The sequence below is a fragment of the Camarhynchus parvulus genome, chromosome 1A (genome assembly GCF_901933205.1).
Source record: "Camarhynchus parvulus chromosome 1A, STF_HiC, whole genome shotgun sequence".
Taxonomy (NCBI): Eukaryota; Metazoa; Chordata; class Aves; order Passeriformes; family Thraupidae; genus Camarhynchus; species Camarhynchus parvulus.
In genome coordinates this window covers 28,126,343-28,142,212 of record NC_044586.1, presented here as the reverse complement: position 1 = coordinate 28,142,212, position 15,870 = coordinate 28,126,343, and the positions used below count along the sequence as shown (strand labels likewise).

At 43.8% G+C, this 15,870-nt stretch overlaps 1 protein-coding gene across 1 annotated transcript in view; it reads right to left on the bottom strand.

Moving 5' to 3' along the window:
- Positions 1–9,013, bottom strand: part of TMCC3 (transmembrane and coiled-coil domain family 3) — a 129,713-nt gene extending 120,700 nt beyond the window's left edge. Inside the window, exon 1 of the mRNA XM_030960300.1 lies at positions 8,912–9,013. Within this exon, the coding sequence (XP_030816160.1) occupies positions 8,912–8,923 (12 nt within the window). The 5' untranslated portion in view covers positions 8,924–9,013. The remainder of the gene's footprint in view (positions 1–8,911) is intronic.
- Between the last annotated feature and the right edge of the window lie 6,857 nt (positions 9,014–15,870).

The window sequence follows — 15,870 nt, the reverse complement described above, 5'->3', positions numbered from 1 at the left end:
CACACATTAAAAGAATGAATGATAAATAACTACCAGAACAGAAAGGCTTCTATTATCACCCAAGGCTAGGGATATTTTATTCTTCACACCCTCAACTCATTCTACACAGTTTCTGCAATGACAACACTCAGGATTGAAGCCTAGAAAGCTCTCTGGCTACACTTTTCCCAGTAATTAAAAAAATTGAAATTTATTCATGTAATATAACACCACCCTTCAGAAGGACCCTTTCCCTGCTCCTTTCTCTCATTCATTTATTCTCGTGCTCAGCTGCCTCCTGTGCAGGTGTTCTGCAAGCCACAGAAGCACAGTTTGCCCAGACAAGTAGTTGACGTGGCAGCTGTGAGTGGCACTGAAAGCCTTGACAACCAGCCCGGCTTTCAACATCAGAGAAGGGAACAGAAAAAAGATCATCGAATCGAACCTTTGACTAAACATCTCCATGCCAACTCAACTGTATCACTAGTGCTACGTCCAGTCACTTGTTGAACACCTCCAGGGATGGCAGCTCCACCACTTCCCTGGGCAGTCTATTCCAGTACTTGACAACATTTTCAATGAAGAAATTCTTCACAATATCCAACCTGAACCTCCTCTGGGGCAGCTTGAGGCTCTGTCTTCCCGTCCTGTCACTGGCGGCGTGGGAGAAGAGGCTGACCCCCACCTGGCTACAGGCTCCTTTAGATGGCTGTAGAGAGTGATGAGGTTCTGTCTGAGCCTCCTTTTCTCCAGGCCCAACATCCCCAGCTCCCTCAGCCACTCCTCACACAACTCACTCTCACTCTCCTGAGCTTTCCCCAGCTCTGCTGCCTTCTCTGGGCACTTCAGCCCCTTGCAGTGAGGGGCCCAGAACTGGACACAGGATTTGAGGTGTGCCCTCGCCAATGCTCAGTACAGAGGGACAATCACTGCCCTGGTCCTGCTGGCCACACTATTTGTGAAACGGGCTCTAAGTCTCAGGAAGATCCAAACAGACAATCTCAGTGGTAAAAAAGCAATGGAAAGTATCTCTTCAGGCTTAAACAAAAAAAGCAAGCAAAAAGATTTTTAAAATCCCCTTTCTTTTTGAGCAAATCAATATTTATCATACATCCATTCACACTCATTAACTCAAGTAGGCCAGTACCAAAGGTCTGCCATCAGGGGATACATCTTTTTACACAGTTAATGGAGTTTTAATTAATTGTGTTACCTGAAAGTACATCTTGACAAAAAGTAAGATAATTGAAATGCATTAAAAAGTGTGTTTATTCATCTGTCCAGAAATAAGCTGGAAAAGACAATGAGAACACGTAACAAAATGTTTTTCAGAATACCTGAAAAGAATGGAGAACTACGAGGAGACTTGCAAATTAGACTAGTGGTACAAATAATTGTATGCTAGCAAACGCCAAGACGAACAATAATAAAACAAACAAACAAACCACAACAGCAAGAAAACTCCAAACCCAAAAATCTAACTAATTTACAAATAAAAAGTAGAATATCTGAATCAAACTATCAAGCATTAATACTATATTGCTGCAAGGCAAAATTTATTTATATTTCTTCCGGAAAATATTTTGATTTCCCATAAAGAATAAAGAGATTTAAGCTTGCCCTTTTTTTTTCTTCAAATAGAGGTTAATTTTTCATTGTAATACTAATATTTTTCTCAGAAATATATTTTTTGGATTTTGTTTGGGGTTTTTTTGGTTTTTTTGTTGTTGTTTTTTTTGTTGTTGTTGTTTTGTTTTTTTAATAGAAACCTAATTTTCTATTTCAAAATGGTTTTGATAAGAATAATATGGCCTAGTGAAGCATTTTCTTTTATGATGGTTTCTGGCATTCAAGGTCAAGTTCAACTACATTAAATACAATGCCTTAAGATCAATTGCTCAGAAGCAGGAAAACAGTGACCAGAGAGCCAGTGTCCTGATTTTAAAGGTCCTGAAGCCTCACGAGATCTGTCCAGATATGCACATATGTTGGAGCATGGCAGAAAAGGGGAGCTTTAGCCATTTTTTACCTTACAACTAGAGACTATCAAAGCCTTTTGGAAGTTTTACTTACTCTTCAGTCAGCTTATCTCTCCCCTTTATTTCCCATGACTATTTTTTCTCATATATGTTTCTTAAAGTTAAGATTTAATTGTCTTGTCAGTAGGACAGTGTTTCAGCAGTGGAGAACATATAGAGGAAAAGATGTTAACTGGCTCTTCTCTGTGTCTTTTGCGCTAGAAAGTGCTTTGTCTTTACCTCAGAACAAGAGGAAATGGAAATGTTCAGCCTGGCACAGGCAAGCTTTCGACAAACATGCAACCAGCCATCCTGACCTACCCCTGCCCTGAAGGGCTATCTTGAACAAAAGAAATTACTTTAATCAAATCTTTAGGGTTTAGTTCAGTGAAGTCAACCTGTTTAAGACATCTTAGCCTTCCTTCATTTCTTTTCTCATAACTGCAATCTCAAATTATGCACATATTCTGTGAGAACACATACACTCATAAAACTTTTCTCAGGTGACATGCTTAATCCAGGGTATGACTAACAGGTTCCATATCTCACAAGCAAGCTCAGCAGAAAACAAAGCTCAGTTCTGTGTTGCTAGATGGTAAAGAACATAGTGGCTCATATTAAATCCATGCCTGTATCTTGGCTGGAACAGTGGCCAACAGTGGATAGATATCTTGGGAAGACTCCCATGACTAGAATAACCATGGAACGCTGCTCCCCAGGATACTTCCCAGCTGCTGGAGATCTGCAGGTCAAGGGGGTTTTGAGCCAGCAGTGTCCACTTTATCCTCAGGGGCATATTCTGTGTGAATTTGAATCCATGGAAACTCGTGCTCCCCCCAACACCCAGTGGCCAGGAATCTCACAGGTAAATGCAGAGCCCGTTCCTCTGCTCTGAACATGAGGGGCCTGATGGTTTCATTTGATGGCCCCAGTTCTTTTGCCGACACAGGTTGAACAAGCAGTCACTTTCTATTCTTCCTCTCCATGTCAATTTATGCCTTGCTCTCCTCTCTGCTTATCAACAGAGGTGGCAGATAAAAATGTAAGACAGTTGAAACCACATCAGTCATTTACATGCCATTTTAGAAAGTGAACCCAGGGACTTTGATACATAAACCCCACTGACTTTCCATTTCATTTTGATTCCTTATTGCCCACCCTTAAAGAAATTTACTGTAGAATCTTAAGAAAATAAATCTTAGGACAGGTTTTAAGTAGATGGTGGATATATCTCAGATATCCCATTGACATTTCTTTATACCACAATGACACTTCCAACTTAAGACCTCAAAAACTGCAGAAAAATTCACCCTATCTTTTAAACATCCTATTTTACATTGGTGAGTAGAATTATATATCCTTCCATCATCTATTGTCTGCCACAGCACACACCACTGCTGAGCCTGAAGTCTCAGCCTCATTGCCTTGGTCCCCCTTATACCCTTGCTACTTTCAAGTCTTCAAGCACTGGAAAATGTTGACCCCATTTTGATCTGGTTTTGCATCATAGACACTGCTGGAAGAGATGAATCCTGCTGCTAATCACTTGCATCACAATAAAAAAATCACAGCAGAAGCAGTGATGGGAAAGATAAACTCCTTCGCAAAGGGGAGAGCTTGAGGTAAAGGAAATCCTCTCTAGTCATTCAAAACTGATACTGATCTCCCACTGAAGTCCTCATGCACATCATGAGATCTTTTAGGCACTTAACATCTGCAGGCACCTAAATTCACCGCAAATTCACTAAAATCCACCTAAATTCATGCCTGTCACAGCATGCCCAGCTGTAGAAGAAATCTCTGTCTGTCTGTCTTGCTTCTCCCAAAGGGGAGAGGCCCCTGTTTGAACAGCCACTCTGCTGAGTTTGGAGCCAGGATTTATTCAGTGCTCCCTCATGCCAGGGTGGCCTGTGCCTTAGCCAGTTAAATTGACTGCATGTTAACTCAGCTAAATCTAATGCTTAAGTAAGTTATCTGTTGTCATGGATTTAACTGCTAACACATTTCATATTCCCTGAGGGTAGTCAAAATAGTAGAGCCTCTAAAATAGCTGAAAAGGAAAATCTCTGTATTACCTCAACCCTGAAATTTAGTCTTTGACTGACAGTATTATGTACTATTTGAAGGCAATTTCTGAGCAGATAAATATTACAAAAGGGCAAGTTTCTTTCCCAGCAGAGCCACAGTGCCATGCTCCCTCATTAGCACAAATTGTCCCAGTTTTTGCCCAACAAGTTGTAAATGACAACGACAACTTGCTAAAAATAAAGCTTTCATTCTGCTCAAATACCTGATGAATAAATTTTATAGCAAGCACTGTTCTGTACCTGGCAAGATATATTTGTCCCTCCTCAATACATTATGAATTAAACAGAACATTAAACAGACTGAGACTGTTTCCTTTCCCTCCCCATAAGTACTAAGAGTAGTTATAGATTATTGAGTATCAGAGACCAAACCCACCTAAGAGTATTAAATGAGAGATAATAAAAACAGAAGTAGCACACAATTTCATCTTCATTACAGACTTTGTTTAGCCCAGCCTGGATTTTCAGTATATTCTGCTCATACTAATTTCTCCTTTTTGTTGTTCCTAAGTACTAATTTCTTGGTGATGTATTTGATTTTCATTAATTTCTAAGTGTAGGTACATCTTTCCTGAAGAAATAACACACGCAGTATTTGACATGTAAATTTGTTTACCCTAGTGCAAATGAACAAGAGAGATAATATAAGCAGACATAAGCAAGAATTTATATGTAATATGCACTTCAGTGACCTGGTGACAGACTGCTGAGACTGAATAAATTAACTCCTAATATGGTCCATTAAGACAGGTAGGTCATCTGGCAAGAGAAACTGAGAGGAACAAATCCAAACAGACAAGATTGTTGAGGTCTGGAGAACTGCCTTTCCATCTGTTACCTGGAAATGTAGCCTGTCCTCTCTGTCACCACATTCCTGCAGTATCTAACAGACAGCTTGTCTCCATTAACCACAATGCCAGTCTACTGTATTGGAATGACCAGGAAGGAGGAGGTATGCAAAAACAGGAAAACAACCTAAGGGATTTTCCTCCTGTTTATATATGCATCAGCATTTTCTTACTAATAAGAAACTAAGTGAAAAGAGGGGCATATGGAAGAAAAAGAATCAGATCATTCATGTGGAATGAAATCAAATGTCAGCCTCAGCTGACATTAGTTACACATCCAGCTGCAGCACATACATATTACACAACAGGGTTCATACAAGCTTGTTATCATTCTATTGCAAGAGTTCCTTATTGTTGTCACCCTAGTGCAAGAGTTTCATACCTCCTTGATGTTTCTCAAGGGCAGCTCCTCTAAGCACCAACTCTTCCTTCTTCTCACAGTAGCCAACTGACTCCAGTTCACCCTGAACCAACCAATCCACTCTTTTATAACACCCTTCTTATTGGCTACAGCTGTGGCCTGTTAAAGTCAGGCCAGCTCCTAATCTTTAGTAATTAGCCCAGCTGCAACTCTTTAGGGGTAAGATTACTTTCTATACTACCTTTATTTTCTTATATTCTATCTCCCTACACAAGCAAGAAAGTATTTGGACATGTCTGTGCTATCTATGTAATTTCTAACTATTCTGAACAGCTTGAAGAGCAAGAGAAGCAGGGGTGCCCAGGATGATCTGTACACACAGCGATCACATTCCTGAAGTCTGAAAAAAGAGTGTAGAGACAAGGAAAGGGGGGGACTGTGTCTGGAATGATCAAACTCCTATAAAGCATCTCAAATATGGTGTCAGGATAATTAGTAATCAATAACCTTGCTAGTACTCCAAGGATTTTAGAAAGTGCTCCCTCTGTGAAGAACAGGTGGGACACAAGTAGCTGGAGGAGCCAGAAGGGGTGGTAAGCAGAGGCAGGCACTTGGTAAGAACTGTTGAGCTAAGCTCCAGGCCCAGCAGAGAAAGCTGAAAGCAGCAGGCTAGCAGAGCATTGCTACTGCCCATCCTTCCCTGTCCGTGGTGCTCCACTGCAAACAGAGCCAGATTTCACTTAGCCTGGACCACTCCGCTGTCCTCCACAACTCTGGCAGAGACCTGAGGAACACATGGAGGGTTCTCTGCCTCAGATGTCCTTCTGGACCCAGGAGTAAAAGTGCAGAGGGTGCTGCACAGTGCATGCTGTGTCACTCCTGAAGCCCCAGCACTGCCAGCCTCTGCACAGCACTGCTGGCCTCTGTCACCAGCGCCTGGAGGACTCCCTCCCACTCCAGTGACTGAAGCACAGGGAGCAGCAGGCTCCTCAGGGAGATCAGCACACCCGGGAGCCAAGGGCTCAGCCTAGGGAAAGCCCACCCCAGAGACACCAACGTTTCACTGATTCCACCCATCTTCACAGAGCCATTTTCTCTGTGTTACACTTGAAATTCACTACATGTCAAACAGAAAAGGAAAGGACATTATTTCATGTCTCCAGCCACAAACCCCAGGGTTTTGTTATGTTAATGAGGCACCCAAAACAACTCTTTTACTTATTGCTCCTTTATGAGCACAGATGGCTTTGGAAAACATGAACCAAATGGAAAGTATAGATTTAACACAAAGTTTTTGACCCATACTAAATGCCATGCAAGAGCTTGAGCTTTCCAACTCAGTAGCCCAGCTTTTATTTATTTACTTACTTACTTACTTTTGAAGCAATCACTGAAATATTAACTGCATTTAGGGACTGCAAAACAGAGGGGTCTCAAATGTTAGGCTTCCTCTTGCTGGCCATAAAATCACATGATGGGGGAAAAATAGAAAAACAAAGGTTTCTCTATGTTTTATGTTCCCTTTCTGACAGATATAAAAGCAAAAAAAGAGGATGTTAAGATGGAAATTGTAGAAAACCCTCTGGAACAGCAGAGAATAAAGAGGAGACAAAGCAGTCAACACTGAAGTTTCAAAGTCCATCCTAGAGAGCCATGACATGAAATTAATTTTACTGTTGGTTCCCCACACTGACTACTGTTTTTCCAAGACATGCTAAGGACTATGAACTCAGTGGGGAAGGCTGCCCAGTGGGATAACTAAAGTAGAGTCAGAGCACTCCTGATTCAAAGTGAGAGCTGTAATTTCCTTTTACTTCTTGCTCCATTTGTCTAAAAGGAGATTTCCTTTCTCAGATGATTTGTTATGCAGCCTTCATTAGCACTAAGATGTTGCCTAAAAATTAGGAAGTACAAATTTTATCACTTTAAGCTAAAGTTAGCTTAATGTCTCTTGGCAGTGCTCTAGTTGTGTACAGCAGAGGAATTTAGCATAAGTGGCTCATAATTCACATGGAGGTCAGTCTGTGATGGACAGCTCATACACATGCAGCACACAACAGGATGACAGCATAAACCAACCCTCAAAGCCCAATTCAGCCCTTGAGCAGCCACAGAATAAAGTAAGAAAAAGAAACAAGGCTCAAATACCTTGTATCCACAAATCCCAAGGTAATTTCACCCTTTGATAAATCCTTAATATAAAATCTTGACCACCACCTGTGCATTTCCTCTCCTTGTAGCAAAGGACTATGATGGGCAGTGGAAGAAGATAAAATTCAAATAAAGCATTTGTTCCACATTATTCACTATGAAAGGATAGAATTATTCAGCTTTCTCTTAACCAGCTTGTCCAAACCATACAACAAACACACAATAATTAACACTAAGTGTAAAATACTGCTATTTGTAAAAGGGATTAGCAATATCAGGCTTAGGGAGTCCAGCTAAGCGAAGGGTTCCTCCCAAAACAAAGAGAAATCATCTTGCTTATCTGTGTTCCCTCGGCACTGCCAAACCAAGCATAGCCTTTGCAACCTGGATCTGTGGCTGAGCACAGCTGAAGAGGATCCCAGGCTCCAACCACCTCATTCATCAGGAACTGATGGAAGAGATTTCCTACATCTTTTAACATGAATTTTGAGAGATGTCCTACTACTCCAGCTGTCTGAGCTCGGGCACATTTAGGCTAATGGGCCTAAGGATGTAACAAAATTTGGAAAGGTCACAAAAAATGGGAGCAAGACAGGAACAACAGCGGGACAAGAAGCCTGGGCAGTTGCGTGATTCACTCTTTTGATAACGTGCCTTCTACACTGGCACTATCCTGCTACAGCCTGTTTCAGGATGCAGCCCAAGTCTACCTAGACGGGGAGCTTGCCTTTTTGGAAGGAGCAGTGAGAACTGTGACTGGAGCTAGATGTCAGGGGAAGGATCCCTACTGACTTTAATAGTCTTTGGTTTCAGTTCCGACGTGGGGTCTGGTTAGGTACCACGCTCTCCTCGGCTAAGAGCTTCAGGTTATTTTTCTACACCTTTTAGCAGTGCCTTGGGCAGTCATGAGAGCCTTGCGTTCGCCTGCACACAGCACCGCCAGCGCCGCTGCCTAGTGTGGATGGACAGCTCTTCCCTTTGCCCAAGTCTATCCGCGCCCGAGATCTCGCAGCCAAGGGATCCTCTGCGGCCGTGTAGGGAACAATAGCAGCAGGGGAAGCCCCCGGCCGCCCGCCCCGCCGCCGCTCCCGCCCGCAGCCCCGGGCGCCTCCGGCCGCTCGGCGCTCGCCCCGCGCCGCCGCAGCCGCGTTCGCGGCCAGCGGCGGCGGCCTGCGGAGAGACCCCGCACCCCGGCTCTCCGCCGCCGGCGGCAGCCATGGCAACTCCGGGCGGAGCACGGCCCGCCCGGGGAGGCAAAGTTTGCCCGCACCTGGGACCGCGCCCCTCGCACCGCGCCCGCGGCTCCGCGCCCCGCCCGCCCTCACGGGCGCAACTGCCCCGCGGGCCGCCCGGCGCCAAGGCGCCACCTGGCGGGGCCCCGGCGGACCCGCCGCTGCCCCCGCTCCCGTCCCCGCCCGGACTCGCCCGGGTCGGCGCCCGGAGCCGGACGGCGGACGCGGTGCTTACCTTGCGCAGCATGCTGGGCGGGCAGCGCCGGGGGCTCCCCGCCGCGGCGCCGCGCTCTCCCGCCCCTCACGGCGCGGCGGCCCCTCCGTGCGCGCCGCCCGCCTGCCCGCTCTGAGCGGCGGCGCAACGGCTGCGCCCGCCACGAGGCAGCGCGGCCGCGGGGGGGCCGGGCCCACCCACCCCCGCCGCCCGGCCCCTTCCCCGGCCGCGGCCCCCGCCCGCTGCCCGGGGCCGGGCAGGGCGCGGAGCGGGCGCCTGGATCCGGGCGGCTCCTTGTCACGCCGCGTGGGCGCCCGGAGCACTGTGGAGAGCCGCCCGCGGAAAGCAGCGCGCTCGCCCCTCAGCCGCGCCGCTTTGGTCCGGGTCACAGCAGGGCAGGGCTGGGGCTGCTCCCTCTGGGGAGCGAGGAGACGGCGGGATGCATGGCTGGAGGGTCCGAGGCGCTGGATGGCTGCATCGCCACAGCCAGGTTCCGTGGGAAGCTGCTTGGACCACGCTGCTTTTGGTGCTCGAACCCCACGGTGCTCCAGCTTCTCGTAACGACGCAAGTCTCACCCGAAGCAAATTACGCACATCCCAGCAGCAATTTACTTTTCCTGAAAGCTGTAGTACACCATCAGAGTGACAAGCTGTTCTCAAGCTAAAATAGAATCCGATCTCGGAAGGTATTTATTGTTAATTATTACACACTTTCCGTAATAGTGTTAAATGCAAGAAGGCAGAGCTCCCGCTGTCGGGTGTGTGCAGGTGAATCTTGGCATGTTACACCTGCACACACATTTCCCTGGTGAGCCTGTGTGCCGAGCAGCCAAACGCGGAGCCGCAGGTTGTGCTGTGGCTGGGGACGACAGGACCGCACATTTCAGATTCCGAAGGATGTCACTTATCTTAGACCAAGCCATTATGTCAAGTTTTCTCTGTGTCCTGGTACATTCTTCAAGTAACTTTTCATGAAACTTCAATCCTGTGAGCATATAGCAACCCAAAAATTAATTTCTAGCAAGATAGTTAAAAAATAAAAACCACACTAATTAAGGAAAACTGTCATCACATTTACACTTGAACTTAGTTTGACAGGAGCAGTTTAGCTGAAGCAAGAGTATTCACTGGCAGATTAGTATTAAATTTGTAACATTGTGTCATGGAGAGCAGCAAGCCAAGAGTACTCGGCCATCAAATTTTGGCCATCATGTTTGTGATGCTGAGTCAAATGTTGCTGCTTTTGATCTTGTGGTTTATGGTGTCACCCAGCACAATGTTGCCTTAAGGTGCTCAAATGGTGGGATTATCACCTGAGTGGAATGTGCATGACTTTATCTTGGTTATGGTCAGTGTCAGCTATTGGGCTAAGATTTGCTGTACTCCTTTTAGCATGTTGATTTGTGTCTCCTGATGCTGGTTGTTAGGTACTTCTGCTCTCTCAGGTCTGATTGTACAGACTTCAGCAGTGCTTCTATTCACTAGGGAAGAGGGTTGCCTCTTCCCTTTCTTTTGTCTCCTGAAAACAAAGAACCCTGAGTTTTGTCAAAATGTCCATATTACAGGTACAGTAGGATGTTCTCAGAGTCACTGTAGATGACTATCCGCAGAAACCAGCAGTGTTTCCAAGAATACTGCCTGCTACAATCATTAACTCTTCTGGGCCACTACCCAGTGTAAAATGCTAAGACACATCCCTCTTCATGTCTGTTGTCACCCTGGCTGCGACAGACTCACACACAGATTTCCCTTCTTCCAGACATTCCTCTCTTGCATGAGGTTTGATTGTGTAAGCTTGATACAACAACTAGTTTACTAGTAAGTGAAATGGGATAATAACAAAGAATAAGAACATCAGCAATAATCCTAGACCATAGACATAGGGGAATCTTCTCTGGGTATTTAGCTTGTTTTCTCTGCAGTTACACTCAGGAAAATATATGTGCTCTGAAATCACTTCTTTTCTGAAGAAAATCTCAGTGTGTGGTTAAAAAAGAGTTGAAATCTTGAGATTTAGGTGTTGCAATGCTAAAATTACAAGTGTGAGGTTCTTAGAGTACTCCAATCATCAGTGCTTGGTACCTTGGCTTTTTATCCATTAGTAGGATTCAATACTTTGGAACAGGCTTCCTCTCCTGATAAGCCAGAAACTATCCCAAGTCAGCAATAGAACGAGATTTTTCAGAGAACAACCTCCTTGGGATACCTAACAACAGGTTGTGGAAGTCTGGTCCCCAACTCAAGGCCAGATCTTCCATCTCCTCAATTCAGGGCTGAGCCATTTGCCCTGGAGATGGATCCTGGTGTCCAAGGCTGTGTTAGATAACTCACCTCAGTGCATGTTTTTAAATTACTTTCTCGTAACAGCTCTGTCTCCTTGCACTGCTGACCTCTGCATTTTTTTTCTGGAGCTGCAAAAATTTAAGTACATCCCTTTATTTTGAAAACATAAGCATTTTAAGATAGATGAAAAGTTTGGAATCCTGACCTATCAAGAAATGTGGTGGGTAGGGACTTTTGGTACAACTCCAGGCCATCTGGCCAAACAGCAGCAAATAATTAAATTTACTGACTTGTCTTGTCTTGTCTGAGATAACATCATTTCAGGGCCTCAGGACTGCTTGTGTTTCCACTCTTTCATCCCATCACTGTGGTTTTGGTTTTTGTGGTGTTTTTTGCTGGTTTTTGTCAGTTGTTATGACTGGACATAGCCCTTGGCACGTTCTCCTGCCCCTCTGCTGCTGTAACTTCATGTTCCTCCTCAGTACACTCACTCATATCAGTCTGTGTGCCCCTTTTCTCTTACAGTTTTAGCCCACTTACCATGCTTCTTCAATACCAGACATCTTCAGAGGAAGTCTGAACACAGAGCAATGTGTGATTTGGTGGAACTGATCCACTGTCTGCAGGAACAGACCCTGTACAAAACCCTCCTCCAAAACCCTCTAATAAAAATTATGACCAAGGAGAACTGTACAGTTATTTTCAAGCTTGTTTTGACAAAGGCATGTTAGTTTGCTTGTCTTTATAGAGCTATAGCCACATGCAATAATGCCACTTAACCAGAATATGGTTGGTGGGAATTCCACCCCATGCTGGACAGCTCAGATAAGTCTGGATAACTGGAGAACAACTGGCATTCAGCATGAACACACCTGTTTCTTATTTCCTCTGACTTTCACTCATATTTTTTGGTGTCTTCCTTCCACAAAACTTCTCAAATCAATCTGTCTGCATTTCCTTCCCTCCAAAAAGCTTTAGGTAACAGTTTGCTGCCTTCTCATATTTGGGTAATTTTACAGTTTTACATTACCAGCTGAATGGTGCTACACTACAGTGCTCTCAACTTGTTCCCACTAAGGATTTGCCAATAACACCAACTTTTTGTTATTTTTAATGTCATGCTTTGCTTATCAGTGCCCAAAGCCAAACATGAAGAAAAGGTGATGAAATTTCCCATTAAAGTATCACTAATATAATATAACATTCTTAAAATAACAGTTCCTCTATGGGTGCATTTTGTTGGCAGTTTTGTCCTTCTGGAGGAATTAATCATTTTTTCCTGGACCAAACCACTGTGCTTCTGACATGTACTGTCCCATCAAGCTGTTTATCTGCCAAAGTGAAATCCTGGATAAATACATGTAATCTTCCAGTTCTGCCTGAGCAAGACTTGTGCTGATTGAGAGGTTCTGTCTGGAGAAACACAGCTGGATGGCAGCCAAAGAGGCAGGGCCAGTTTGTATCATCTTCTCTAAAGACTACTACAAATTTCTTCTGCCCTGCCCTTATTTTCCAATTTTTCACAAATGAACCAAAAGTCCTGAAGCAAAATACATTCCTTGTCTTGTCCCTCTGTCATTGAAGTCCAATTCCCACAAAAATTACCCCTGCTACTGTATGATCCATATTTACAGGGTGAAAAAACCCAGAGCGTAAATTACTTTTATCCTCCAATCTTTGTCCATTGGTGTGGTCCTTCCACAGCTCCTTGTATTGGGAAAAACCTTTTTCTCCTCCATCCTGTCTGCAAGAATCCAATGGCTCATCCCCTAGTGCTGCCTCACCTCTCTGAGGTACAACCTCCCACTTGTTTTGCTCTTCCTCAGGCCATCAACCAGTTCTCTCCACACATCTTGCTCAGTGGTGTTGTCTCCACTGAAAGTAAAAGAACTTCGTACAAAAGTGACACCTGAGCTTTGGGCTGACTGGTTTACTTAAAGTTCTGGTGTCCAGACAACTGATAGTACAGAGCATTCTATGAGAGTAGTTCAAAGGGTGCCCTGGAGCACACCTAGTGTCACCAGGCTCCAGTTTCACATGTGTGAATATAAAGATTTTTATTTTTTTCCCCCTCTGGTGTTTACGGAATAATTCTGTCAGATGCAAAAATTCAAACACATTGTAGAGTACAACTTGCTCTTTAAAGGCAGCATGTTTGAAATGCCTGTAGCCAGCCTCATTTCTGCAGGTTTGGATGCAAAATGTTGCTATGGGAACAAAACCATCTCTCCACCCAATCAGCTGAAGCAAGAGGTGGATTTTTTTAAATAATGAGATAGTCTTTATCTGCCCTTCACCTAACCAGTCAACAGAAGAATGAGAACAACGATTTTCACAGCCAAACCACGGAAAATGTGACTCACCGCCAAAAAAACTGTATGAGCTTCTTAGGTCTGGGAGATTGACATCTTATTGTAGAACATGAACAGACAATAAGACAAACTGACAAATCAATCTCATTTGACAGTGCAATCAAGGAAAGAAATGGGTGTGAAACTGTTCAAATCTAACTAAACCTTGCTTTGGGAGGGAAAGCTTGAAGAGGTCTTCAAAGGCATTGAAAGAGGAATAGTGCTAAGAGAGGAAAAGACTTTACGTGGTTGCATGATTGCCTCCTTTACCCTGCACGCATGTTGAGGCTGGGCTTATGTGGTGATTTTATGTTCCATGAGCTGGTCCTGCCCATCCCACCACAGGAGTGTCCAGGCTGTTCTCACACAAGCTACACCCTGGTAGCCTGCAAAAGCCACAGTCAGCACTGACTTCCCTCAGTGACCAATGGGACAAGGCTTGGGTGTGCTCTGTCAAGTCCTTCACAGTGGACTCCAGCATTCATCTCTTCATTAATGTTTTAATTCAGTCAAGGTGAGCCAGAGACCTCCATCCATGGCAAATTAAAATTTACATAAACTTGTTTGATCCTCTCTTGTCTGGAATGATGTATTAGTTCTGTGTCTCTGCTAAGGTTTAGCAACATGTTTAACTACAGTGAGCATTTACTTCTCTTGTCAGTCTGTAAGCAGAAAAGATATTTCCAAAAAAACCCCAACAACTGAAACAGATCAGTTTTCAGACTAATTCAAATTCTGTTTGTTGACAGTGATTTTTTAAAACTTTCACATGAGGGGATATATAATAATAATAATAATAATAATAATAATAATAATAATAATAATAATAATAATAATAATAATAATAACAATAATAATAATAATAATAATAATAATGTTTTTAAAATGTTTTAAAATCTGACTAGCCATTTCATGAATGGGAATAAAGTCAATCTTTATTAATGGGTGATTGAACTGTCAATCTTCACTCCTTCTTAGTTATTAAAATGAATAAAAGCATACCCTTATCAATCTTGGATTCTGTACACATGTCACATGCTGTCTCTCTCCTCCAGGAGATGTCAATTTAAAGCAATGAGACAGCTCACAGAAGAAAGGAAGTAACTGTCTGCTCACAAGGCCCATAATAGAAATAAAATAACACTATATGCACAAATACAAAATGAAATGTGAGCATCAACCCAGTTACTTTCTTCATCCTAAATGTAGGAAAATGATCTGTCCTTTGTCATTAAAATCTGGGAGGTACATGATCTTGTTACTGCCTGTATGAACACTTCCACCTATATTTATTCAAGGAATTTGACTGTAACTGTAAAAATTTGGTGTTATTCATTGTTCAAAAAGCAAAAGAATTGGCTCATCCTTGCTAAACAGTGTGCTACCACAATTGTGGTATGACTGTTGGTTTGGTGTGATTTTAGCTGTTGTGTTCAGGATCATTGAAAAGCACTTCATGTTTTCACTTTCAGATAGCTATTCAGTTGCTTTTGCAACTACTAGTGATTCATTCACCTAACAATTTTTCATACTCAAAGCCAAATCCTGCTATTATTTAGTAAGGCTTTTGTTCTCATTGAAGGCAATCCAGATTCATCACACCAGGACATTATGCTGATAGCATTGGCTGAGATAAATACAAAGCTTCTTATGTTGGGAGTGAATTCAGGATCTTGTTAGATCCCAGAATATCTCAAGTCAAAATAAGATTGCCATATTTAAAACAGAAACTCAATAGATTGTGTGTTTGCTGTGCTTGCAGAAGAGGGAAATACTACAATATATCCCTTTCAGCCTCTATAGAGAAAGGGAAATTCTAAGAGCTCCATTAGAGATGCCTCATACCTTCCTCAATCATCTCTGCTGAGTTTGGCTGGAATAGAGTTAATTGTCTCTGTAGTAGCTGGTATAGGGCTGGGAACAGTGCTGGTAACACAGGGATGTTGTAGCTGTTGTTGATCAATGATCACACAACATCGGGGCCTTTTCTGCTGCTCACCCCACCCAGGCAGAGAGAGGGCTGGGGGAGCACAAGGAGTTGGGAGGGAACACAGCTGGGACAGCTGACCCCAGCTGAACACAGGGATTTTCCACACCATATGGCATCGTGCTCAATATATCAGTCTGGGGCAAGAAGGAGGAAGCAGGGGACATTCAGAGATGGCCTTCATCTTCCAAGCCACTGTTCTGTGTGATGGAGCCCTACTCCCCTGTAAGGCTGAGCGCCTGCCAGCCCATGGGAAGCACTGAATTAATTCCTTTTTTGCTTTGCTCACATGTGTGGTTTTTGCTTTCCCTATTAAACTGTTCTTATGTCAGCTCATGAGTTTTTCAAGCTGTTACCTT